At 35.6% G+C, this 25,619-nt stretch overlaps 2 protein-coding genes across 2 annotated transcripts; one reads left to right on the top strand and one right to left on the bottom strand.

Annotated features, from left to right (window-relative positions):
* Positions 1-1,669: 1,669 nt before the first annotated feature.
* Positions 1,670-6,338, top strand: LOC18434560 (calnexin homolog). The gene is made up of 7 exons (XM_006844628.4): positions 1,670-1,720; positions 2,470-2,559; positions 2,704-2,773; positions 3,836-4,965; positions 5,313-5,384; positions 5,546-5,662; positions 5,898-6,338. The coding sequence occupies exons 2-7, from the start codon at positions 2,488-2,490 to the stop codon at positions 6,042-6,044; spliced, it is 1,608 nt and encodes a 535-aa protein (XP_006844691.1). The 5' UTR covers positions 1,670-1,720; positions 2,470-2,487; the 3' UTR covers positions 6,045-6,338.
* A 10,607-nt stretch (positions 6,339-16,945) lies between these two features.
* Positions 16,946-18,702, bottom strand: LOC18434561 (uncharacterized). The gene has a single exon (XM_006844629.4). The coding sequence runs from the start codon at positions 17,991-17,993 to the stop codon at positions 17,256-17,258; it is 738 nt and encodes a 245-aa protein (XP_006844692.1). The 5' UTR covers positions 17,994-18,702; the 3' UTR covers positions 16,946-17,255.
* Positions 18,703-25,619: the final 6,917 nt, after the last annotated feature.

The raw sequence follows: 25,619 nt of genomic DNA, 5'->3' as shown, positions 1-25,619 counted from the left end.
TTGGAACTCCAACAATTTTCAATTGATTCACAATATGCCAAATGGATGAAGGGGGATTCAAAGAAAACCCAACTTTTTGCAAAGCCCAATACTAAAGTGCAGAAGTAATCAGACAAAGTAAAAACAAGTGATCATGTGTTTCCTCATTATTTTTACCAAAAAGGCAAACATTAACAATGACCTTACCTTTTTTTAGCAAATTGTACCTTGTTAAGCATTTACTTTGCGCCAAAATCCAAACAAAAACCTGCACTTTATGAGAGATTTTCCAACTCCATATATCTTTTAAAAAAGGCCTGATTCCATCTTACACAATCATGGAACAAAATATCATAAGCTGACCTTACCGAGAAGGCACCATCAGATTCCAACTCCTATATGGCAGCATCCTCTTCAAAACTTGAGATAAAAAAATTCCCCAAGACACTTTGCAATTCCAAATACTGATCTTTAAACACTTATTTTTAAGATGAAATAGACAGCCTAGATAATTTATTACGATATACCATTTTTTTAGAGTTTGAAATCTTAATTTTGTTCACAACCATCATGTTTAAATCAAGATGATCAATGTAAAAGGCTTAAATTGCAATTTTGAGTTATGAGGTGAGGCGTTACTTATTGGGAAAGTATAGAATGAGACCATATATCTTTGGTACAATGTGAGACATTAATTTTGACCATTAAATGTGAAATTGGGTGGTTGCCATTATTCCATTGACTAAGCTCAAACTTCAAAAGGAATTTTTTCAAACTTTGTGATACATCCAAGCTATCAAACTTTACATCAGATGGTTGTAAGTAATTGTGACCGCCTTATATCAAAAGTAAATAGTCTCATTGTATACGATCCCTTACTTATTTTTTCAGGATAAGCCATTTTTCTTTAAAGTGTGGCCTTGCCTTTTCTTTTAAAGAAAAAATTTATATAAGGTTGCAACTTAAAATATAGGAGCACAAAGGCACCTCAAAAATTCATCGGTAAATATTGTTTTAATGTTGAAAAACCTTTTAATTGATCATCTCGACATCGAGATGTATGTCTATGTAAAAAAAAAAAAAAAAGATTTTGAGCCTCCAAAAAAATGGTGCATCTTACAACACATCATCTAGACCGTCCGTTTTCAAGATTTTTATATGTTTATAGATCTACTTGATTTTAATCATTTTTAAAATTTAAAATTTTATAATTAGATTTGATAATATATTTTGACATAATTTTAAGAATATTTTACATCAAAATTATATATCATGAAGGAATTTGAAGCCGCGCCTTAAATGGAACCACCACACCCTTCTCTTAAACCGAGGTCCTACCCTATCAACATATTTTTTATTTTAAGGAAACAAAAAAACAGTTGCAACCAAATAATAATGGCACGTGTGAAGGCATAAAACGCCACCTAAAAATGGATTAAATGGGTAAAATAATTAGTTGTCACGTGCAAACACAATTACGCACTTTTGGGTATTTCGCGAGAATTCGATTGTCATTCGAGTTTAATTGCGTCACCTATGCACTAGTTTGATGACGTGTCGTGAATTCATTGGTGAAATCGATAGGCCCCGAAACGCTATTGGCTGCCGGTACGTCGATCTCGCGGGCCTACTTTTCTTACCCCCGTTTCTCCCCCTACAAAAACCCTAGATCGAAGTGCTCCCTCTCTTCACCAAAAAAGGAGATTCAGGCTTCTCTCTCGTCGCTTGCTTCGTTTTTCTGGTATTTTACGGCCTCTCTCTCTCTCTTGTTCAGCCATTTTTCACTTATTTTCACTCCAATTTTGTTTTTTTCTTATTAATTCTCTGTCTCAGGTCTGGGATTGCATTTCTCTCTTATTTTAGTACTGAAATATTTTTTTACCGACTCCTGCTTCAAAGTTAGGCATTTTGGTTCACTTTTCTTTATTTCCACTCTTTTTTTTCTTAATTTTCTGTGTCATTGATTCATGTTTTTCTCATTTGCTATTGATATCCTTTTATCCGATCTCTTGCTTCATTTTTAGGAGTTTTTCACTATTTTTCTTATTTTTCCTTTTTTTCGTATTTTTCTATCTTTTATTGTATTTCTCTTTCCATGACTGCTGATATCCTTCAATCCGATCTATTATTTCATTCTCTTTAGGTATTCTCCTTCAATTTTTTCAAAATTTTTTTTAACTGTGTTCATTCTTTCATTTTACTCCATCTAATTTTTTACTCATTCCAGTCTCTCTTTCTCTCTCTCTCTCTCCTCATTTTTATCTTTATATTTTTTAAGGAATTAATTTTTATGATCTAGTTTTGCTCCGGAGATTCCATTGATCTCTGAATCATTGTAAATTTTGTGTTTTTTGTATATATTCAGTTATTTTGCTTAACTGTGATCTTTTGCATCTCTGGATCCGTTGCTGGGTCTAGGGTTTGCGGTTTTGTAGTGATCAAAGAGTGGATTTGAGGGTTATGATCTTAATTTTTTTTTTCTGTTACTAGGGTTTCTGATTTGTCCTGATGGAAGGAAACCGGATTTCCCTTCTGCTGTTGTTAATTGGCCTCATTTCTACACTCTCTACTTCGATGCCGGTAAGACTTTGATCTCTTTCTTTGGCTTTCCTGCGGCAATTTTTTTTTCTTACTGAACTATTGTGATCATAAAATTCTTCTCCTTGTGATAAAGCCTTTGTTTGGCTGTGAACTAACTTTAATTTTGGTTTTGACATGTATCAGACTTTCTACGAGTCATTTGATGAATCATTTGACGGACGGTGGATTGTATCAGAGAAAGATGACTATCAAGGTGAGATTTTTGTTTAAATTTTGGTTATTTTCCCTTACTGGATCCTGGCTACTTGTATTTCACTGGCTGCATCCATCGGGATGACTACCAATGGATTGTGGTTCCTTTGTTTTATTTTTGTTCCTTTTTTTTATAAACTATTGTAGTGGCATTTCTTTCTGTTTGGTCGTGAGATCTACTAAAGTAATGTATTTATTATATATGCTGCCACTGGAATACTGGTTATGTGGCAATTAGCATTCTTTTATGGGTTTCGGGTACAATGGGCACAAAATCTGGAATTACATTATTACTGTTTTTTGAGCAAATTCCTTGTAGATCAGCAAATTCCTTATAGATCATTCAGTATCATTGTGTACTTGTTACATATGCCAATAATCATGGAAGTTCTAGTTCCAGCTCACCAATTTTAGAAAAGTGTGGCTGAAAATTCAGTTTGGACTCTGGAAAAAACCATATGAATTATTAGAGAAAAGCCAAGTGATGATGTTGGGTAAATTCATGGATCAGCTGTTTTCCTTTGGTTAACAATAAATGACTTTTATGGGTTTTGGGTATAATGGTACAAAATGCGAAAATATATTATTACTGTTTTTTGAGAAAATTCCTTATTGATCAGAAAATTCCTTATAGTTCACTTAGTATCATTGTGTGATAGTTATATATGCTAATCATCATGAAGTACTACTTCAAACTGACCTGGTTTTGAAAAGTGTGGCTGAAACTTCTGTTTGGACAAAGTTTTAAAGAAAAGCAAAGTGATGTCGAGGCATAAATTCATGGGTCGGCTGTTATCCTTTCGTTAATAATGGATGAATTATACCAGCATGTAATGTTGGGATGTTCTTTTGTTATCTGATTTCTTCTAAGCTTCAGAATTGAATGGATAATATTTTCGGAAAGATCTTTTTTGAACTGAAGGTTCCAGGAAAATATTCGATTTGTTTTTGACATCTAAAGTATTACTTTCAATCCCTGACCTTCCCCAAACTGACTTTATGAAATCCGTCTACGTTACTGTTGTTAACTCTCACATTAACCTGATTGATTCATGGGATTTAGGTGTGTGGAAGCACTCAAAAAGTGAAGGACATGATGATTATGGCCTCCTTGTGAGTGAGAAGGCCCGAAAGTATGCCATAGTAAAGGAGTTGGACAAACCTGTTGAATTTAAAGATGGTGAACTCGTCCTCCAATTTGAAACACGGCTCCAAAATGGACTCGAATGTGGAGGGGCCTACCTCAAATACCTCCGCCCCCAAGAGGCAGGCTGGAAACCCAAGGAATTCGATAATGAGGCCCCCTATTCCATCATGTTTGGCCCGGACAAATGTGGCTCAACCAATAAAGTCCACTTCATTCTGAAACACAAGAACCCAAGGAGTGGTGAATTCGTCGAGCACCATCTCAAGTATCCACCCTCAGTTCCCTCAGATAAGCTCACCCATGTCTACACTGCTATACTAAAACCCAACAATGATTTTGTGGTTGTGATTGATGGTGAAGAAAAAAAGAAGGCAAATTTCCTCTCTGAAGATGACTTCGAGCCACCACTCATCCCAGCTGCCACAATTCCCGATCCTGATGACAAGAAACCTGAAGATTGGGATGAGAGGGCCAAAATCCCTGACCCTGATGCTGTTAAGCCTGACGATTGGGATGAAGATGCACCTATGGAAATTGAAGATGAAGAGGCAGTTAAACCAGAGGGATGGTTAGATGATGAACCCGAAGAGATTGATGACCCCGAGGCCACAAAACCCGAGGATTGGGATGAAGAAGAGGATGGTGAATGGGAGGCACCCAAGATTGATAACCCTAAGTGTGAGGAGGCCCCTGGCTGTGGAGAATGGAAAAGGCCAACGAAGAGGAATCCAGCTTACAAGGGAAAGTGGCATGCACCATTAATCGATAACCCTAACTACAAGGGTATTTGGAAGCCAAGGCAGATCTCAAACCCTGACCACTTTGAGCTTGAGAAGCCTAATGTAGAGCCGATTGCGGCTATTGGGATTGAGATCTGGACAATGCAAGATGGCATTTTGTTTGATAACATTTTGATAGCAGACGATGCGAAGGTTGCTGAGCAATACAGGGAGAAGGCATGGAAGCCCAAGTTTGAGGCTGAGAAAGAGAAGGAGAAGGCTGAGGAAGCAGCTTTGGCTGCCAGCTCTGGGCTCTCGGGATTCCAGGTAATGTTCCTTAGCGTTATATATTGGCCTTTCTGTTGAGTAACAATGTATAAGTTCATTTTACTTTAGGTGAATCTTTATGAAGTCTTGTTCTAGCATATGGTTGGTCATGTTTGCATCATCTTTTATTGACGTTCCTTAGTTACTTTAGGCGATACTTATGTTTTTGGCATTTGGGTAGTCATGTTTATTTTACTTTTATTGGTCTAGTCGATCATTGGCTTATTTGTTTGGTTTTTTATCTGTGTTGGAACTGGTATATTTAGAATATGAATCTGGAATTTCAAAAAAAAAAATGTTTAGAATATGAATCTGGTTTTATAACAGTTCCTTTGAATTATTTGCAGAAAAAGGTCTTTGATCTTCTCTACAAGATTGCGGATGTCCCGTTCTTGGATGCTTACAAGATCAAGATAATTGTAAGTTGTTGGGGTGCTTTGATTTGGCTTCAAGATTTCAGCATCTTTTCCATTTTAGTAATGGGAGGTTCCTTTGCTGTACTCTCCCCTACTTTTTTGGTCGTTCTTTGATTCTTTGTTAGTATTTCATGTGGTATTGATCCAATCTATTCACTGTGCAGGATGCCATCGAAAAGGGTGAAAAGCAACCTAATCTCACTATCGGCATTTTGGTTGCTGTGTTGCTTGTTTTCCTCACGGCCATCTCAAGGGTCCTCTTTGGAGGGAAGAAACCCACTGTGAGTGTTTCTGTATTAAGCTATTATATACTTTTCAATTGGGGTAGACATTAATTCAAGAGTTCTTTTGACAATTAAACAAGTCCGCTATATTGATAAACCAAATGGTTGGCTTGATTGATGATAATGATCAATAAACCATCAAAAAACAAAAAAAGGAAACCTGATATTGGTTCTAATTTAATCGTTGAAATTCTCCGTTCTCATGATTTGTGTTTCACCGTTTTCTTTGTAGCCTGCTCCTCCTAAGGCCGCAACTGAGACAAAGGAGGCAGTTCCAGAGAGCGATGGGAACCAGGGGACAAGTGCCGAAAATGAAGATGAAAACGAGAAAGAAGACGCAGCAGCTCCTCGCCAAAGGAGGTCAAGGAGGGAGACATAGGTTCAATAGGGGAAGGATCCATTGAAATTTTTAGCTATTTTGAGGTGTCTTCCCTTTGTAAAACCAGAAGGATCTATCAAGTTCCAAGGCACTGAGGTTTTATTAGGAAGGATATGACTGAGGTTTTATTAGGAAGGATATGAGTTGTATAAGAGTATTTCGTTTCTTAGCCCCTCCAAAGCGATTTTTGATTTTCGAACGGTTTTTGCATTATTGTTTATTGGCTCTTCACCTCACTGTGTAGTAGTTTCTCTTGCTGACTTTTCATATGGAAAGAGATTTGTTTGTAGGCTCTGATTCATTGCACTAATGTCTCTCTCTCTCCCTCTCTCACTCTAGTGATACCATGTTTTGTTGCTGAATGGTCTGAATTTTGTTCAAAATTGAAATGATTTTGAGGCAAGTATTCAACAACCAAACCGTGGTTTGCACTTTCGGTAACCTAAAATTAGGGAAAGAAAGGGATGGTTGTTGGGTGGGTTTAGTATTTGGAGTTCGAACCATGGGTGTTGCTCTTCTCCGTGGTGAAGATTTTAAAGTGTCCATGAGCCAAGTGTCTCTGTTTCTTTATGTTTTAAAGAGTAATTTTTTTTTCTAAATTGGTGAAGCGTTCACGAGTTTGTACTCTGAGAGAGAGAGCAGGAAAGAGATGCGATCCTCGTATGCTTTTTGACTGTTTGGGAGAGAGATTAGGAAAGAGATGCGACCCCAAATGATATGTTGTTTGAGACGGGGTAGAGAGGAGAAAGATCAGGAAAGAGATGCGACCCCCATATGTTTGAGTGGAGGGAGAGATCCAAAGCAGGCATGCGACCTTCCTTGCTCTCTTCAGATGAGAGCAAATCGAGATTGAAATCGAACCCTCCTTATATGAGAGATACCCTCTTAGCGACCCTCATATGTGAGAGATGCGTCCCTCTTCCTAATGCTTTATGAGAGATCCAAATCGAGGGACTGATGCTTTATGAGAGATCCAAATCGAGAGAGAGAGAGAGAGCTATTAACCACCTAATAATTCTTTGCTTTTATTTTTATATGTGCTTTCAGAAGGACGTTTTGGGTCAATTGTCCTTTTTAAGTGTAGTGAATTAGATTCTTGCATGTTTCGTATAGGGAGAGACGGTTATAATATCTCAAACAGTGTTCGACTTGGAGAGAGGCATATCTGAATGAGAGAGAGAGAGAGAGAGAGAGAGATGATCACACTTGCATGTTTCGTATAGGGAGAGACCTAATGATGGTTATAATGTCTCAGACAGTGTTCAATTGGAGAGAGAGTTAGGGAGAGACCTAATGATGGTTATCATGTCTCAGACAGTCTTCAACTTGAAGTGAGAGAAGGGGATGGACGGGTTTTGTTATGTTCAACTTGGAAAGAGAGTTAGGGAGAGACCTAATGCTGATGGTTATAACGTCTCATACACTCTTCAACTTGAAGAGAGAGAAGGGAATGGACGGGTAGTCTTCAACTTGAAGAGAGAGAAGGGGACGGACGGGTTTTGTTATGTTCAACTTGGAAAGAGAATTAGGGAGAGACCTGATGATGGTTATAATGCCTCAGACAGTCTTCAACTTGAAGAGAGAGAAAGGGATGGACCGGTTTTGTTAGGCTACACCATGGTGTAGATCTTTAAAAGTGCTCAACATATCTAAACATTTCGATACCCTTATCCTATAATCAAAGGTAAATTAGAAATTTCTAATAGAAACAAAAAATATTTATTAACAGTAGTGGACAATGACATCACTGATATGGTGTGTGACATCACCCACAAGATGTATTAATTGTTTTTAACTTCTAATAGAATGTCACTATTTTTTTATAAAAATATCTATTCTATTTTTCTAAATAATCGAAAATGTCCCATTTTGAAAAAAATTTATATTACAATTCAAAAATATTTTAATATCCAAAAATATTGAGCATTTTAAAAGTCTACACTACCAAATAGTGTAGCCTAACAAAACCCAAAGATATATTCATTTGTACTTGCCCCAAAAGCTGAAACTAATGGGGATTGTGTAGACCATTTACAGAGGTTATAATAATTTATAACCATACAATGTGAAATCTCATAGCTTAGATGTGTCATAAAGCTCAAATATTTTTTTTTTGAATTTTGAGTTAGTTCAATGAAATAAATGTAGCCACCCAATTTCACATACAATGATCAAGATTAATTGTGACCACCTTGTACGAAATATAAATGATCTCATTATGTATTTTTGTAAAACGGGAAACTAATTAACACTTTTTTAAAGTTACAACACTTTCTTTCAACAAGTAGTGAGCTCCGTCCTCTCTCCCTTGCCAAAGAGAAGCCGTATCCATAGAGTATCTACCCTCTCTTCAGAAAATGGGAAGCTCTATGTATGAAGCATTCATTTTTGTTTTTTGGGTAATTTAGTAAGCCTTTTTTTGTTTTTTGGGTAATTTAGTAGGCCCTTACCTGTTTTTCACATAAATTAAAGAGTCAGCTTTTTTGAACGTGGGGGTAGTGTCAGCAAGATTAAAGACCACAATGGGAAACTAGGAATGGAGATGCTACCACCACAAAGTCCCTCTCCTAAAAAGATAAATCAGCATGAAGCCTTCTTTCATTCCTTGAGTGAAGCTCCTATTTACTCAGTCGTTTGTGGTTAGACATGAACATGTAATTTTTAATAATAAATACCGATTTATTATGTTTTACATATTGATTTCCCTTGTAAATAGAGAGAGTAAATACATATCAGCTATGTCTACAAATTACCTGCGGATTAATTTCTTTATAAATAAATTGAATTGAATTCTTAAGTTCAGACTCTTGATAAATACGACTTCCACCTAAACTTCCAAATATGAAAACTGCTCTTTCTTTCTTACAAAGATGATTCCATTCTAGGAAAGGGGCTGGGTCGTGGCGGTAGCCCCCACATATCTTAAGAGTTCTTTACTCGAAGTCCTACTGCTTCAACAACTAAGGCTACACTATATGGGGATCAAAGCCTGCCAAAATAACATCATACTATACCCAAAATAGTCGAAAGTTAGAGAAAGACTTGAAAGAAAGACCTATGTGATCTTTTACCGAAGAATACAACTTTTTTTTTTTCATCCCTTTCTTTTGGCAAAAGATCACTTGCATGTGGTTTCTATTATAATAAGATAAATTTCAAAATAAAATCAACATAACAATAAAACCAAGATCTTAACAATTTGATGCATTTGAAACAACTATGCACTATGCTTGAGAATAAAATATAAGATTGCAAGAAACAAAAGGAAGAATGCTAGAGATTACCTCAACTGGGCTTATTACACCCCACACCGAGTCACCACCATCCGATGACAGGGGATCAACAGTCTAGCTTCAATTTCGAATCAGGAAAGCAAATTTTGGCCAAGCCACCCCAATTGAACATGAATCCATTTGATCACATACTCAAACCCTAGGTAAATTCTCTTAGCAACCTCGTTTGAGAGAGATGGATTATCTTTTTGCTAAACCCTAAAACTTTTAGCCATAAATCCATATTTGAGATATAGGAGATACGAACTCTATAACCTAAACCCTTAGGTTTTTTTACAATGACAGAGAGAGAGATCAAACATGAGAGATAAATTTTCTTAAGAAAGATAGATAGAAAGATAAAATGTAGAGACTTTTTTTTTTTAGGTAGAGCCAATCCCTTTTTATAGGTTTTGAATAAGATTAGGTTTTTTTAGAGTTTTCTTTGGCTTTTCTTTTATTGTGAGATTGAACATAGACCGTCGATCAAGGGTGACTTGTGGGGTGAGAGATCTGAGCCATCCATTCCATAGATGGGTCATCAACATTATGGAAGGTACATGAACCATTATCCCCATTTTTTAAACCATTTTCCCATCAATAGAAATTAAAGAAATTAAATCTAATAAAAAAATTATGTATACCATAAAATAGCACAAGTATACTCAGTCTTACCACAAAATCTTTCAAAGATATATCATGTCAATATTTAGTCAATATCTTCCATCCATATAGCCACATGTCATATCATCAAAAAATAGGAAAGATAATAAGGGTGGGGCGTGCCACCCAAGGGAGGCACTCATGGGTCCCACTTTCTAAAAATAAAGTGGGCCCATGTTCACAATGGGCCCCCACAATATTTTTATATATTTAAAATTAATAAAAAGATTTTATAATATTATTTGAATATTTTAACAATTGTAAAATCAATATCTCTAATTTTATAAATAAAAAAATTATAAATAAAATATACAGGGGTTCATAAAAATTCAAATAATAATCTTCAAATAATTTTCATCATAAAATAAATACAATTAAATTAATTTGATGGGAAAAAGATCCATATGGTTTAGGAATCAATAATCCTTGGGCACTCCACCTTTAACTATGGACTGCTGACCACACTTGTTTTATCAAACCGACCCAGTGTTTCTCATGATCCACAGTCCAAGCATGGGCTCATTAGCAGATCACCAAAGTCCAGCCGATGAGCCAAGATTTCGCAATCCCAGTATGTGGATTTCCGGTCCTCCCCTAGAGATGAGTCAAGGTCACCGAGACCTGATGCGACCATAGTTCCTATGATGCATAGGATGCGACCATAGCTCCTATGGTGCATATGAGTATCTATCGCATATACATACGCTTCACCCTAAAAGGTAGATTTCTAGCTTTCCTGAATGATCTATCGATATGCATGCCGTGTAATAGTACATGGATGAAGTTTTGGCCCCTGTCTCTGTTGGCTACCATCACGCACAAGGGTCACACAGTCCCTCGGTTCACTCATCCGGGCATGTTCTCCGACCTCATCAGGGGCTAACCCATAAACCCTCATCGGTTTGTTCTTCATGCCCAGATAAAATTAGTTTTTTCCAACCGATTGGTCTAGATCGTTAAGCACAGATCGGTATCAACAAATCATCGTTTGCTTAGTATGGTCTACAATGGACCACACTCCCACTAAATTCATGTTCCACATGAACCCAACAAGAATTAGGATGGACGGGGTTGTGTGCCAAATCGGCGGCCATTAAATGAATCCAAGTAGACAAAGAAGAATGAGGCAAGTGCTGATTGGCCGATTAACTGTCTGCACTGTCCTCACGATCTCTGACGCCATCAACTATCGATCCTTGATGTCAGTGCCCGGTTTCGTCTGAACCATGCGTGCCCCCGTGGAAATCCGCCTACTGTCTCCGTCAAAAGCCATCTTCCTCATTTGCCGTTTACCACATTGCTGTTCAAATCCTGCTCACACCGCTCACTAACAACTTCAAAAAAAAAAACCTATATCTATATGAGAATACCTATCCCAAATGATCTTTTTTTCCAAAGATATCACAAGTTTTTCTTTATTCCCTCTGTTCTCTTCGCAATAAAGCGTATTTATGCATCATCAAATCAGTGATTTTTTTTACCCTTTTTTTTTTTTTTGTTATTTTCTGAGCTATATATGTTGCAGTAATGGGGGTCATGGCATCTTTATTTTATTTTAGTTTGGGAAGTTAAAGGTGACCATGTTATCAACGTAGTACAGTTTTCTTCAACTGAAAACATTGAGGAAATATAAACATTTTTAAGGAGGAATTTGGTATTTTTTCTCATTAAAAACCTATCTGCGTCATTTAGATAAAAAAACATAAAAGCACTGTTAATCTGTATATGTTTGAAGGCTTTTATGATTTTTTCTTTTTATATATAATTAAAATGGGTTATTTGAAACTACATTGGGGAAAAAATTGGAAATTTTTTGCATATAATTAACATGGGTTATTTGAAACTACATTGCGGAAAAAATTAGAAAATTTTGTGCACGAAATCAGGACATCTACCTAACAGAAGAATTTACCCAAATTCTTACTCCTAGCAATAAACTCTCTCTCTTTTAAAAGAACTCGTAAAAGATTGAAATCTCGGCAATAAACTCTCTTTTCTTTTTTGGTAAAAGTTGTTTTAAGGCCATATATAATTGAGCAGGAATCATTTGCAATGGAACTGGTTCTTAAATGGTGGAAATTATGGCATTGAATTGATCCAACAATTTTTCTTAAAAAAATTGTCAAATGGCAAACCAAGGCTTCAACAAGTGTGGAGTAAAAGATGCTTAAGAAAGAAAAACAGAAAAGCTTGACATGAGCTTAATTACTCAAATAGTCAGAATTATATAAACATGAATCATAATAGTAACTAAACAATAATATGTAGAGATAGTATAAAGATGGTTCAGGTTCTAAAAAGTTTAGCTTGTATGTTAAGAGAGATTTTGTGCAGTTACTGAGTAACTAAGTTGTTCTGTAAAATGATTATCAGACTTCCGATCAAATTCAGTTTGGTTAATTCGGGCAAGATGCATGCTTTGCTAATAGCTCGGCTAGAGTATTTTCAAAACAGAAACTAAAAATATTTCTCTGGTTTAAAAAAAGAATCCATTGAAGAGAAGATTCTAAGTGTTTCGCAATTAGACCTACCATTAAACAATACCAAAAGTCAAAACCGAGCAATATGTAATAAACTCCGGTTTAGTATGCAAATGTCAATAAGCGAGACTTCAAAAGCCACGATTGCTTATAGAGTAACAAAAAGAGTACGAGATCTGGGAAGTTTCTTATTCTATGCTTTGACTGGTTGGATGTCATCAAATTGCATGCAAAATATATGGTACGAGTCTTCTCCGCAGCTATAGCAGCAGTTTAGTGGAGCATGAGGGACATGATCTGTTCTCAACTAACTACACAAGCTGAGACTCCTGAAGCATGAAGACCGTGTGCATGGAGAACTGTGAAAGCGCAGGCAAGTGGATTTACATGTTGTCTTGAAGGCTTTGTGGTTCTTTTTTTGGGTACTTTGAAGATTGAAATACTTGTAATTTTTCAACCTCAATATCCTAAAAAGTATCTAGAGGTAGAAATATAGAATTTGACACCGTATTGTATTTTGGAGAGTTTGTTTACTGAAAAAGATTGAAGTATTTAGAAATAATGGTATTTCGGGTTTAAAGAGTAAATGTTATCCATCAAAACAACAAAAGGAGATATGATAAACCTATATAATCAAACCTAATACCGTTAATCATCCAACAAGCTATGCATCTCGAGGCTGGTATTTGTAGAACGAAGATATGGATCATTTGCATCTTCACTGTCCCCTTATTGAGATGCTTGGGCTGGATTTTCCTTCTTGTATTCCTCATAGACCATGACATTCTAAATGGAGTCATGGTTACGACTCGATTTGCTTGATTCAAGGAAGGAATTATCTAGAGACGACACGACATTGTGAATGGTCTCAAATACTGAAGAAATCATAAATGTTACTCCTACTGGAGCATGCTATATGGTTACTCCCTAGACTAGCTTAGAGGATCTTTTCTAATAAAAAAATTTGGTATCCACTTTAGAATCACTACAAAACTATCTTTTACAAAAATCAATTGGATGTTGAGTTCCTGAATGCTTGACTTACCTATCCAAAATTGGATGGTCTCTATCCAAGTTTAGGATGTTTCTTCTAGAGATATGTGGAGTGCATTTTTATTTTTATTTTCCTTTGTTGACGTTAGTCACTAGGTATTACGTCTTTTGTTGAAAAAAGACGGCCTAGATAACTTTTTACAAGATGTGCTATTTTGAAAACTTGAATTCTTTTATTTTTTTTCTTTCCATATTTATCCATCTTGAGGTCGAGATAATCAAATTTGATGGTTTTCTAACCTCGGAACACTCTCTTCTAGATGATTTTTTGAGGTGCACTTTACTTCAATATTATAAGGTTGGCACCTTATATAGACTTTTCACCAAATTCACGACTAAAAGGCTGAAAAAAATGTACAATAATTCAAGATTCGTTTGAGCCCTCAATCCTACGAAAACTAGGGTAGAGGCATGAGTATGTCAACTTACCAAATACTTTTTTTTATTACAAATTCACCAAGTACCCTTTCGTTAGTTACTCCAATTAAAGTCTAGGTTTCCATTCTTGCCTAACGCATTAAAAAACCACTACTGATTTAAAAAAACAGGTAGGGGCTCGTCATCCCCGTTGAATTACCAATAAAAAAAAAGAAAGTTGCAACCTTACATGTAGACATGATGTTGTGATGTTTTACACCATCTATTTTCATTGAATATTGCACTTTCATCTCTTGAAAGCTGGTGATGTTTTGGTTGTTCAATTGACATACCTATTTATATGTCTCCCCTCCAAATCCATTTTACCGAAGGATTTTGGATCAAAATTTTAAGGTCAATAATCTCAACCACGATGATCATGGAAAATAGCTAAATTTTTAAATTTTAAAATAATATTTTGAAACTTTTATTGGCACCATTCATTTTTCTTTTTTATATATCATCAAATTTGATCCAGTTTTTATGCCGCAAAAAGATGTATATATAAACAAATTATATTTTCACTTATTTAATATGTGTTTTGTATCTTAAATCTATAAATCTTAAAGGAAAAGTATTTCATGCGTCATGAGAGTACTTTCACGCTCCTTGCTGCGTCATACAAAATCTCACCACAACCAGTGTTAAAAATAAGGAAAATATGTCAAAAATTTTACTTTTTATTTTTTAAATTTTTTCTTTTATATTTACGTTCATTATGGTGGAGATTCTCGATCCCTAAATTTTCTGATTCAAGATCCATCTTTGAGATGGATCTAAAATCTATCTCTAAGATGAATTTTGGAGAGAAACCACATTAATAGAAGAGTCTCCAAACTCATCGAAACTTTTTTTTGTTTAGGTAATGCAATTGTAGCAATCAAATATATCAAGCTCAGAGTGAGGCGGGATCAAATAGCAAAACCAATGTTAGAATAATCAAACTGAACCCGGAAACCGGCTTATTCATGTTGTCGCCAAAAAAGTGTTAAAAAAATTAAAAAAATATGAAAAATATATTTAAAACACAATTAAACAAAACACATCCAAATGAAATTGAAAAGAAGTGAAAAATTGAATTTTAAAAAAATCAATTTGTGCTGAGTATTTTAGAAATAATCCAAAAAAAGAAAAAAATATAAAAAATAACCATTCACGGCCAAAACTCATTCCAATATTTGTCAAAATGTAAAAAAGATTCAACAACACATTAGCGGCAAATCTTCCATTTTTTGAGATTTTATATATATTATTTTTGAATTTTTTTTAAAATAAACAGCCGGACCACATAAGCCAGCTCGGCCAGTGGTCGGATCCGCTTAGACCGGCCGATTTGTAAGTGAGCCAAACTTGAGAGAGGGAGAGAGAGAAGGAGCAGGGTAGTAGATCTCTCTGGTTCATACTGTTAGTAGTTTACCACGGTTATTTCAAGAGAAAGTAAGTGGTAAATACAGAGCGGGAATGACATTGTCAAAACTTTTAGAGAGAGAAAAATAAAGGTTCCATAGCGACCATTTTAAAGGTGGAGATAGAGAGAGAAAGTTAGAGAGAGAAGGAGATCTCCATTGACCACTAATCTGTCCTCTTGCAGTTCAAAACAAGAGAAGCCAAGGGCTTCTTGAAGACTGAAACTGCCACTTTGTCAGCCTTCTCCCTGAGCTCTCTCTCATTTAACCCTGGTCCCCTAACTCGACTTCACCAAATTCACCTTCACAATAATAATAAACTAAATAACTTTGAAAACTTGGGCAAGAAAAATGTAAATAAAATACAAAGAAATTCGTATAAAAAACAGTAAAAGCAACAACACCCAAAGCAATTTGTGTAAAAAACAGTAAAAGCAACAAATTGAGCTAAAAAACTGTGAATAAAAATCCAAAGAAAATCAGGTAAAAAAATCGTAAACAAAAAACCCAAAGAAAATAGGGCAAAATACAATATCAGCAAACTTGGCCGGTACAACTCGGAACCGGCTGGTCAAAGTGGAACCAGGTTTTGGTCAGTTTTGGTGGTTTAGTCGGGTATTTTAAAATAAAATTCAAAAAACAATATATAAAATCCAAAAAAAATAAGAGATTCATTTGTAATGTGTTTTTGAATGTTTTTATGATTTTTTAAAATATTGGAAAGTGTTTTTTGTCATTAATACTTATTTTGTCATTTTTTTCATATTTTTAAATTTTTTTAAAAAAAAACTCTTTGGCACAAATCAATTTTTTAGAATCATTTGTTTCCTGTACTTTTCAACTTTATTTGGATGCATTTTGTTTAATCATACTTTAAATACATTTTTCAATTTTTTTTTTAAATACTTTTTGTGCTAGAAGGGATTAGCCCAGTTAGGCGGTTTTACATGCTGGTTTACCGGTTACGAGGACTTGACCGTCGGCCAGTTTGGTTTTTCAAACACTCGTAAAAAAAACCAATAAAAAAAACCCCAAAACAAAATTGATTGAAAATAAACACCCAAAGAAGATAGGTTATAAAACAAAAAATCAAAGAAGATTGGGTCAAAAACACAATGAACACAAAACCAGATAAAATTGGAAAGCAGTAAACAAAAACCCAAAAAAAGAGAGTGAAATAGTAAATAAAAACCCAAAGAGAATTGGTTCCAAAAAATTAGAAATAAAATAACCGAAGCCCATAGAAAAAATTAGAAACAACCATTATCCATTTCTCATTTTAAAAAGTCCACTATTAACCTTGATATCGGATTATATAGATGTTCTTTAAACAAATTTGAATTATCTAATCACAAAATAAATAAATAACATAAGGCCTAGATTAAAAAAGAACTAAAATTATTTAGTATTTCATATCTATGTCAAACGATCTCTCTCTCTCACTCAAATCTGGGCTGAAATCAGTTGAAATATTCATAATTTTTAGTTGGGCTAAATTTCAGTCCTGTCCCTGAAGTCAAAGACATAATGGCAAGATAACCGGTACAGGGAGAGAGAGCATTTTTGGTGAGTAGGGGCAAACAAGAAATAAGAGCATAAATAAAGGGTTGTTTTTCCCTTAAAAATAAGTTTTTGTATCACCATGTGTAACAGTAACAGTACATTTTACAGTAACAGAGCATCCATTGCTTTGAGCACAACACCACGAATTTACAGTCACCATCTTTCCCTCTCTAGATTTTCTTCGCTTGAGCGGCCATTGCTATGAGAATTCAGCAAAACCCAACACTCCCCATTCTCCTTCCTTCTCTCTAGCCTTTGTTAACTGGAGAGAGGCCATTGTCGGATCACAACCACCAATTTACAGTCTTCCTATTTCTCTCTCTAGAATTTGCGAATGGAAGAACCAGAAACCCAATTCTATGATCTCTGCAACTTCTTTCCAGGCCCTCTTTGCTGGGTCTTCTTCCTCCTCCTGATCCCAAAAGACCCAACAAGCCTTTTTCTCTCTCTATCTGATTCCTTGATGGTTTCGAGCTTCGGCCGCCATGGCCGGGACCTCACGAGCTGCATATAATCCTTCTGCAACTCTCTGCTCGTGCAAACCTTCCCCCTAAATCTCTCTTCCTCTTCCCCATTGCTCCCGCTCTCCATGAGCTTCGCAATAAACTCATCGGACACTCTAATTTGCAGACCACCATTCGGGGCCTTGTGTATATCAAAAGGCCTGCAATTCGCCGCCTTCTTCACGAAAGTCTTCCGTCTCGCCATCAAATCGGGCGAAGAACCAGAAGGAGAAGGAGATATTTGATCTGATGCAAAAGAAGCTAGAGAGACAAAGGAGAGAACAGATTGGAAAAAGTGCTTGGGCAAGAGGAAGTACTTATGGCCAAGCTTGAGCTCATCTTTTTCAGAGAGAGCAGGGATCTTCTGGCCTATGAAGAAAGAATCACCATCACAGATCAAGTGTTTTGGGAATTGAAGCATGAGATCAGAGGCATGGACTGGTTTGTGATAGATTTTCACAACACCGTCAGATTGAATCAGCTTCACAGTCCCAAGAGGAGGTTTTGTAGGGAACTGCACACAGGAAATGTGGCTCCCCATCATCTGGAAGCACCAAGGAAGCATGTGGAACTTCATGAACTTGATCCCCATCAACCCAACCTCTCTATCTCTTCTTTCTCTCGCTAAAAGCTAGGAAAGTGAGAGATGGGGCATTTCTAATGAAAAAACATCGATTGCAGAGAAAGCCCAATTGCTAGATTCAGGGAATGAAAGACCCCAACCCCCCAAGTTTTTCGCAGGGTCCAAGCCTAGAGAGAGAAGAAAGATCACAAAAATTCTAGAGAGAGAGAGAGACTCAAACAAGGGAGAGGAGGGGATGAAATAAACGTGATCCTGATCTGAAAATCGACAGATGAAAGAGAAGATGAGAAGGAATGTTCCAATGAAGTGATGAGAGAGAGAGAGATGGAGTTTCAAGGGTTGAGGAGATGGCTTAGAAGGGGATTGATTAACATGGGGGAGTATTATAAAGAGGTGGGGTTTTGACGAGGAGGCGTAAAGACCGGGCAAAGTTCTTTCTCTCTCCTCCCGTTTTTTTTTTTTTTATGACCTTTTCCCTTTAAAATTTCTCTGTCAACCATTGATCTCCATTGGTTGTTTGACTGAACTGTGTGTGGCATTCTTCCTTCAAGATCCGAATCTACAAAGCCCCTACCACCACCTCAAACTCTTCAAGATTCACGCCAATCTGTACTTTCTCTCTCTAAAATCTTGGTTCTCTCTCTCTAACTTTACAGAGAGAAAAGTTTTAGTAATAAAAGGTTTTTTATATTCTTGGAAACCAAGCTCAAACGAAGACTCGAACGACCAACTTTTACCCACCCCCCACAGGCTATGTTGCACCTTGCGCGAGGGGGACCACCACTTTCTCCAAATTTTTTTATAATACTTTATAGTATTTATTTATTTATAAACTAATCACATTAAATTTTCATAAGTAATACTTACATATTATTTTATTAAATATAGACTAGAATTAGTTAAGATAATATATTTTTATAAGTTTTTCTTGCCAAAAAATAAATAATATTTTTATAAGTTTCATGTGAATAAGTACCTTGAGAAACCAAATGACTGGTTTTCCCTCTTTTTTTTTTCTTATTTATTTATTTATTTATTTATTTACACTTTGATTTCTTCAAAGAGTCAAGCTTCAACTTTTTTAACCATCAGGGTTTCCCTCCTTGTGCTTAATTTATTGATGATTTATTTATTAATAATTTATTATATAGGAAAATTGATCAAAATGCATCTAGGATCACAACTTTTTAACATATTATAATTTCAAAAAAGGCATCAAAATACGCGGGATCATGACTTGAAGCAGTTGAAAACGGTTGAAATGTTGAGTAGTTGATAAATTATGTAATTTAAAAATTTTATTATATTTATATCATGCTCTTAATAATAAGAGATTCTATACAATGAGACTCTTATTTTTCATGCACAAAGATCATGAACACTTTAAGCCTTCAGATAAAATTGGCTAGCTGGGTTATGTAATTTCTCGGGCCTCAATAAAACTTTTTTAATCCTCTATTGTGGTTGACAATACCCCTTTGCTACCAAATTTCATGTCCCGTAGTTAAGGATAATTGTGATCTTTTTGTATATTTTTTATTTTTATAATTTTTATTTTTAAATTTTATATATTTGCACTTTTCTTGATAAAAATATATAAATATAAAAATTAAAAAATAAAAGCCATAAAGTACTTTAGATTATTGCACAATACTTTGGATTATTCCCGTGCATGGGAATAATAATGACAATAACAATAACAATAAACAACAAAATGGTCAACCTTAAATAATTTAAATATTTTGTATTAGGAAAAATTTATATAGAGCCGAGGCTCTAAACAATCAAATTTGAGCTTACCTAAAAATTTTCACTAAAAGAGGTTGTTTTGATGCTCAAATATCCCCAAATTGACCATCTCAACATCATGATGCATGGACATAAAAAAGAAATAGATTTCAAGTTTTGGCAATAATTTATTTTGTAATGTATTTTGTAACGTACGTTTTGAACCGTCAATTTTCAAGATTTTCATAGATTAGTTTATCCACACTGTTTTTAAAACTTAAAACTTTATAAATAAAGATAAAAGTATATTTTAAGGCTATTATAAAGATTTCCAATATTGAAACCAAATTTCTCGATACTATTTGAAAGTAGGCTCTAATTTGCCCTTTTGTATTTTCCCCTATTTTCAAATTCTTTATCTCCATCATCGTCTATATTTGTTATTTTGTTACCAACGTGTCATCATTTTCTAAACTTTACTATTATTGTTATCATTATTTTACTCAAGGTTTCATCATCTCCATGGTCATTTTCTATTAATTTTCTCATTATTATTTTTCCCATTATTCCCACACAAGAGACGGATTCATGTGAGACAATGCATCGTGTTTGACCGTACTTCTATGCCTAGAGAGAGAGAGAGACAGAGATTTTTTTTAGAAAGAGAGAATATATGAGCTCCTCTTTTCTCCGTGACTTGGTCGAAGAGGAGGGCGACAATTAGATCCATTTCCCCAACCCAAGAACTCGTGTCCCCCTATCCCCTGGTAGGCTTAGTACATCATGTACCATCGAGCCAAAATGCATGTTAAATGTGGGATAAAATGAGCTCGAATATACCCTTCTAGTCCAATTTTCAATCTAGATTGCCAATTCGGATGAGAATCAATCACGAATGAACGGACTTAGGTATAGTATTGGGTCCTAGCCTGATTCCCTGCTGGAACCCCCCTAATATATATATATATATATATTATTTAAACTGATATAATTTTTCCTAGGTCCTCTATGTATCCCCACCCTATAAACCTCTAATTGAATTTTTATTTTATTTTATTTTTTAACATTTTTATCCATCACTGACTTTTACCGATCCAGATCCGATCCAAATCATCAATCCAACGGTTTGACATGAATATATAAGTCCACTGATCTAGGTTTTGAAACACTAGTCGAAACAAATGAATGGTCGGGATTGACATATGGATATTGGCTCAGAGTGCAAGTCTCCTTATCTCCCTGCCAAATGGACAATTTGGATTAGTGTTTTGAATATCATAACCAAATCAAGGGCTAGATGATTTTGGATCCAAAAACTCCAATTTTGACTAGGGCTCCTAGTTTTGCGTATTCTCAAAGTGGCCTATGTCAAAAAAAACTTCCTGGTTCGATTAGGCTTCGCTCAAGTCAAACATGGGAACTTGAGCTCTGGTGAACTAGAGCTAGAGTCTGTTGTTCTAAACATTAATGTGGATCAACTTAGTGGAGGTTACCAACACTCTTGTCCCTTGAATTTCAGCTTGGGTGATTGTAAGAGTGTCACTAAAACGACTTAAGCTTCAAAAAAATATTTTCATACTCTGTAACTAGCCCAAACCATCTAATTTGACATCAGCTTCAAAAAAATATTCTCGTATTCCGTGACTAGCCCAAACCATCTAATTTGACATCTAATGAGTAAGAATTAATATGACCTCTTCGTGATAAAGATAAATGGTCTCGTTGTATAAAATACCATATCTAGATTCTAAATGATTAGTATTTCTATAATAGGATTTTGTGACAATTGCACTCACACGTGCTCTAACTTGCCAAGATAAGTGGTCAAAACATGAAAGATTATTTTAATCCAAACTTGGTCTAGACCTAGTTCTTCTAAGTACTTTTAAAAGCATAAAGAAGAAGCCCACTTTTGAACTTCAAACGTGCCGGTGACAGGGACTTAAACCAACAAAGAGCACGCATAGCATACCCCTGCAGGAGCAAAATGTATATTTACTCCCTTAGGCAATTGACCGGACAAAAGATCAAATTAGGACTTCTAGGTCTTGAATGATGTGTGCGCTTTATAATCACTGGATGGGTATTTTCATGAAAAAAAATATGTTTTTGAGTATCTAAGCTCTTAGATTTGGAAAAGTATACAAAGAGACTATTTAAATTTTATACAAAGATGCCACAATCACCACAATCATTATTGTGGGTGACATTTCAATTGGATGGATGTGATTGCATCGTTGACATCTACTAACTAATATCAATTGTGACCTCCTTATAAGAAAGATAAATAGTTTCATAATAATGTACAAATCCCCTTAGATTTGGCCATCCAAAAACTTGACATACTCCATTTTGACTTAGAATTTTTTTTTAATGTTTAGATTTTTCATGCACCCATAATGCGTTTGATTGTCTTTTTTTTCTTCCGAGGGGCCGTTGATAAGTAAGCTTACAAGGTTACATCTTCGCCATTGAGGTTCTAAAAGTAGTCCTCGGTCTTACCAAATATACAATATGCTCAACAGGAGCATATAATATTTTGGCCCAAATAAAAATCGTGATTTGGTCTATTTACGGCTGCATTAAGTGTTAAAAAGCCTCCTATTTGGATTTCTAATCCCATAATATTATTGACCAAGGTTTTAAGTACAAAATGCCAACTGAAATATTCCGATAATTGAAAATCACCCAAAATTTTGCCGAAATTTAAAAGTATGGTGTCCATATCTTGATAGTTACGTTATAGTCTTTGGCATAAAATTTCAAAGTATTTGTCATAATTGGCGTCTATAGGATCCATATGGTACATAGGGTCCATATATTGTATAGTACAATTGAAGTTTGGGTATGATTTTTGAGCCCAGTTCTTTTCATGGACCCCTCCACCATTTATCTTGTTTTCTTTCGACACCCTAAGTTTTGAGGGACGTGGTGAACGGTGGCCCATGTTCTCATTTTTTTCAAGAGGAAGTTAGTGTACACCCGCTGGACCACACAATACTCTGATACATTCGGACCAAACAACCATATCATGCTTTCCCTAGAACCTCCATATACCTAAACTCATATTCTCATTGAGAGTCAGGAGGGAATTCTTGTTGTGCTTATCCCGCCGCTGTTATAAGTATCAGAAGCTGCTATATATTGACTCTCAAGGGGGGAATCGACGCCCTCCCTGTGCAGGTAGTTACTTCAGTTGAAGCCTTCCCTACCAAGGAGGATTTGAGGATTCACTATAGATTCGTGACATGAGGTTTTTTTTTTTTAAAAAAAAAAAACTGAATTTTAAGTTTCTAAATGCTTAGATCAAACCGATCCAAAATTTTGAAAATGTCTCAAACCCTCTGTTTAGCCTTAAATTGTTATTTCTTCAAGCGTATATAGTGTCTATGAAACTTTTTCCATTTTTTTTAGGTTGGCATTAGGTTGAGAAGGTTATATCTTTGAATTTAACGGTGTTGAAAATACTCCTAGATAGAGTTTTGATTGAGGGAGTGAGAGAACAATATGATCCCTCGGGAGCAAATAATCGTTTCGCTCTATTCATATGAGCGTGGATGCTATACTACTATGCACCTAGGTTGATGGCAACCATGAGAAAACAAAACTTCACATCATTGAAGGATATGGACTATAGGACCACACGTGCAACAAGGAGCTAAACTTGTGGCTTTATGTGGTCAACCACCGTGTTCTCTGAGGTCCACATAGGTTGCTAAATTTGACCCTTGCACAACTGTTTTTTCTTTTTCTTTTTTTCTTTCTTCCTTTCTTCTCTCTCTTTTTTTTTTGTTTTTTTCTTTTTCCCTACTTTATAACATGTCAAGGTGAAAGTAATGGGTTTGAGAAGGTCTTCTGTTTTTTGAACATTAATGGGTTTGAGAAGGTCTGCTGCCTCCAATATGTACCCAAAAGAAAAGAAAACAAGGTGGTAGAGGTTATTGTGTGTGTGTGTGAGACAGAAAGAGATTTCATCTGGAGAGAGAAATATTGCAATACATAAACCCCAACCCATCCAAAAGTTCCAAAAACACACACATCAACAATACTGTTTGGTTCGTGTGCATATATGCATAGGTTTGGGAATACTTTCACATTAATGGATCATAGGACATCTTTTCATATCTATTGACATTTAATTGATCTGAAAATATTCTCTCACCTAACTACATGAAGAAATTTTTCATGTGAAAAATTTTCCGGCCAATATTTTCAAGGGAACCAATTGTGCCCTAAAAAGAGAGAGATGCTTGCCATAAAAGAAAGTATATTATTGTCCAGTGTAGGAAAAATCGAACCGAAATGATTAATCGGACATAGGGTTGGAAGCGGTTCAATTAGTCTAACTAGTAAACCGGTTGGTTCAACCAACCTAATCCGGCAAGTCCAGGGGGTAAAAGAAGTGTTATTTTTTTAAAAAAATACAAAAATTATATAATAACATATGAAAAAGCGTGATTAAACAAAACACATCCAAATGAAGTTGAAAATTAGTGGAAAAAATGAATTTTAAAGAATCAATTTGTACACAGGGGTATTTTTGAATTTTTTAAAAAAATGAAAAAATGCAAGAAGAAATATTAATGGGCAAAAAAATTTCCAATGTTTGCCAAAATGATGAAAAACATTAAAAAATACATTACAAACAAAATCCCTTATTATTTGGGATTTTATATATTTTTTATTTTGTTAAAAAACCCATGGCGGTTCACCAAAACCGACCGAAACCCGAACCGGACACTGGTGCATTCCGATCTAACCGGGCGGTTAGAATGTGAACCACCCGATATTTCCTACACTGCTATAGTCCATATGATCTGAATCACTTCATGGTCATAAGGGTTCCTATGAATGGATGGATAATGATAGAGAAAATTGGGTCCGTAGCATGATATGGCCTAAGTGATAGGTCCCACACTCTCTCTTCTGTCCATCAATCGATTCGACGGTTATAATGACTTTTGTCCACAGGTTTTCAATAGTCATTTGGAGCACAGTATACTCCCCCTCATAATGAACCTCCATTTTCACGAAATTCACGTGTACCTAAAAGTAATTTATGACCAAGCACAACCTTTTGGCGTATGCACCAAACCCACAGCTCATCTATGACCATGCAGAAACCCAATGTCAAAATCATGGAGCACAAAAAACATCTCACACCTAATTGTCACCTGCGGGCCCTCAAAAATTAAGTCTTTTGCCCATTAAGCATCAAAGACGTGATATATCATGCCATGCCTCAAATTAAAGAGGGTTTGTCCTAGATGTTGACTGCACTGCCCCCGCTCGCTCCTGGCTTTTTATCTGTCGATATATTCCCTTGAGCCCATGGTAGTCTTTGCGGTGGCATACTATATGTTTAATCTCTCGAGCAAGAGACTTGCTTAGGAGAGGAATTTTTTTCATCTATATCTTGGATCACATTGAGAATCAAATGGGAGTGTTTCTTTGGAAAGAATTAAAAGTTTTTGAATTTTCAAACTGATCGTATTGTCCTAATATTGGCGGTCCATTTTCAATCTTAGGGGAGTGCCTAGTTCCGATCTACAATCTTAGGGGAGTGCCTAGTTCCGATCTAACAAGCCAGTTCCGAGATGAACAGACCAATATCACAAACACTTCCAAGGACATTAGTGTTTTTTTGGTTACATATAAAGTGCCTATGAATTTGATATTTTTTTATTTATCGGCGGCTGAGGAGGTCGTTTCCGCATAATTTTGGGCCTCACCCGAGAGAATGAATGTGCAGTATGCTCCCATGGGAGCATATGATTTTTTGGATTCTTTTGTTCTCGCCGTTTAAGCCTAGGCTGCAATTTGAAGCTCGGCTATATTGTGGATGAACCGAAAGTCACACTAGGATCATAATTGAGATTAATAATTAAAGTAAAAATTGTCAAAGAT

Source organism: Amborella trichopoda, chromosome 6, assembly GCF_054954075.1.
Source record: "Amborella trichopoda isolate Santa Cruz 75 chromosome 6, AtrichopodaSantaCruz75HAP2 v2.0, whole genome shotgun sequence".
NCBI lineage: Eukaryota > Viridiplantae > Streptophyta > Magnoliopsida > Amborellales > Amborellaceae > Amborella > Amborella trichopoda.
The sequence above is the reverse complement of the archived record's forward strand: the minus strand, read 5'-3'. Positions and strand labels throughout refer to the sequence as shown.

Excerpts from the sequence above, each read along its gene's own strand:
- LOC18434560 (XM_006844628.4), top strand. The coding sequence starts at position 2,488 with ATGGAAGGAAACCGGATTTCCCTTCTGCTGTTGTTAATTGGCCTCATT. Across the intron at positions 2,560-2,703 it reads CACTCTCTACTTCGATGCCG|ACTTTCTACGAGTCATTTGA; the intron begins GTAAGACTTTGA and ends GACATGTATCAG. Across the intron at positions 2,774-3,835 it reads AGAGAAAGATGACTATCAAG|GTGTGTGGAAGCACTCAAAA; the intron begins GTGAGATTTTTG and ends CATGGGATTTAG.
- LOC18434561 (XM_006844629.4), bottom strand. The coding sequence starts at position 17,993 with ATGGGGATCAAGTTCATGAAGTTCCACATGCTTCCTTGGTGCTTCCAG.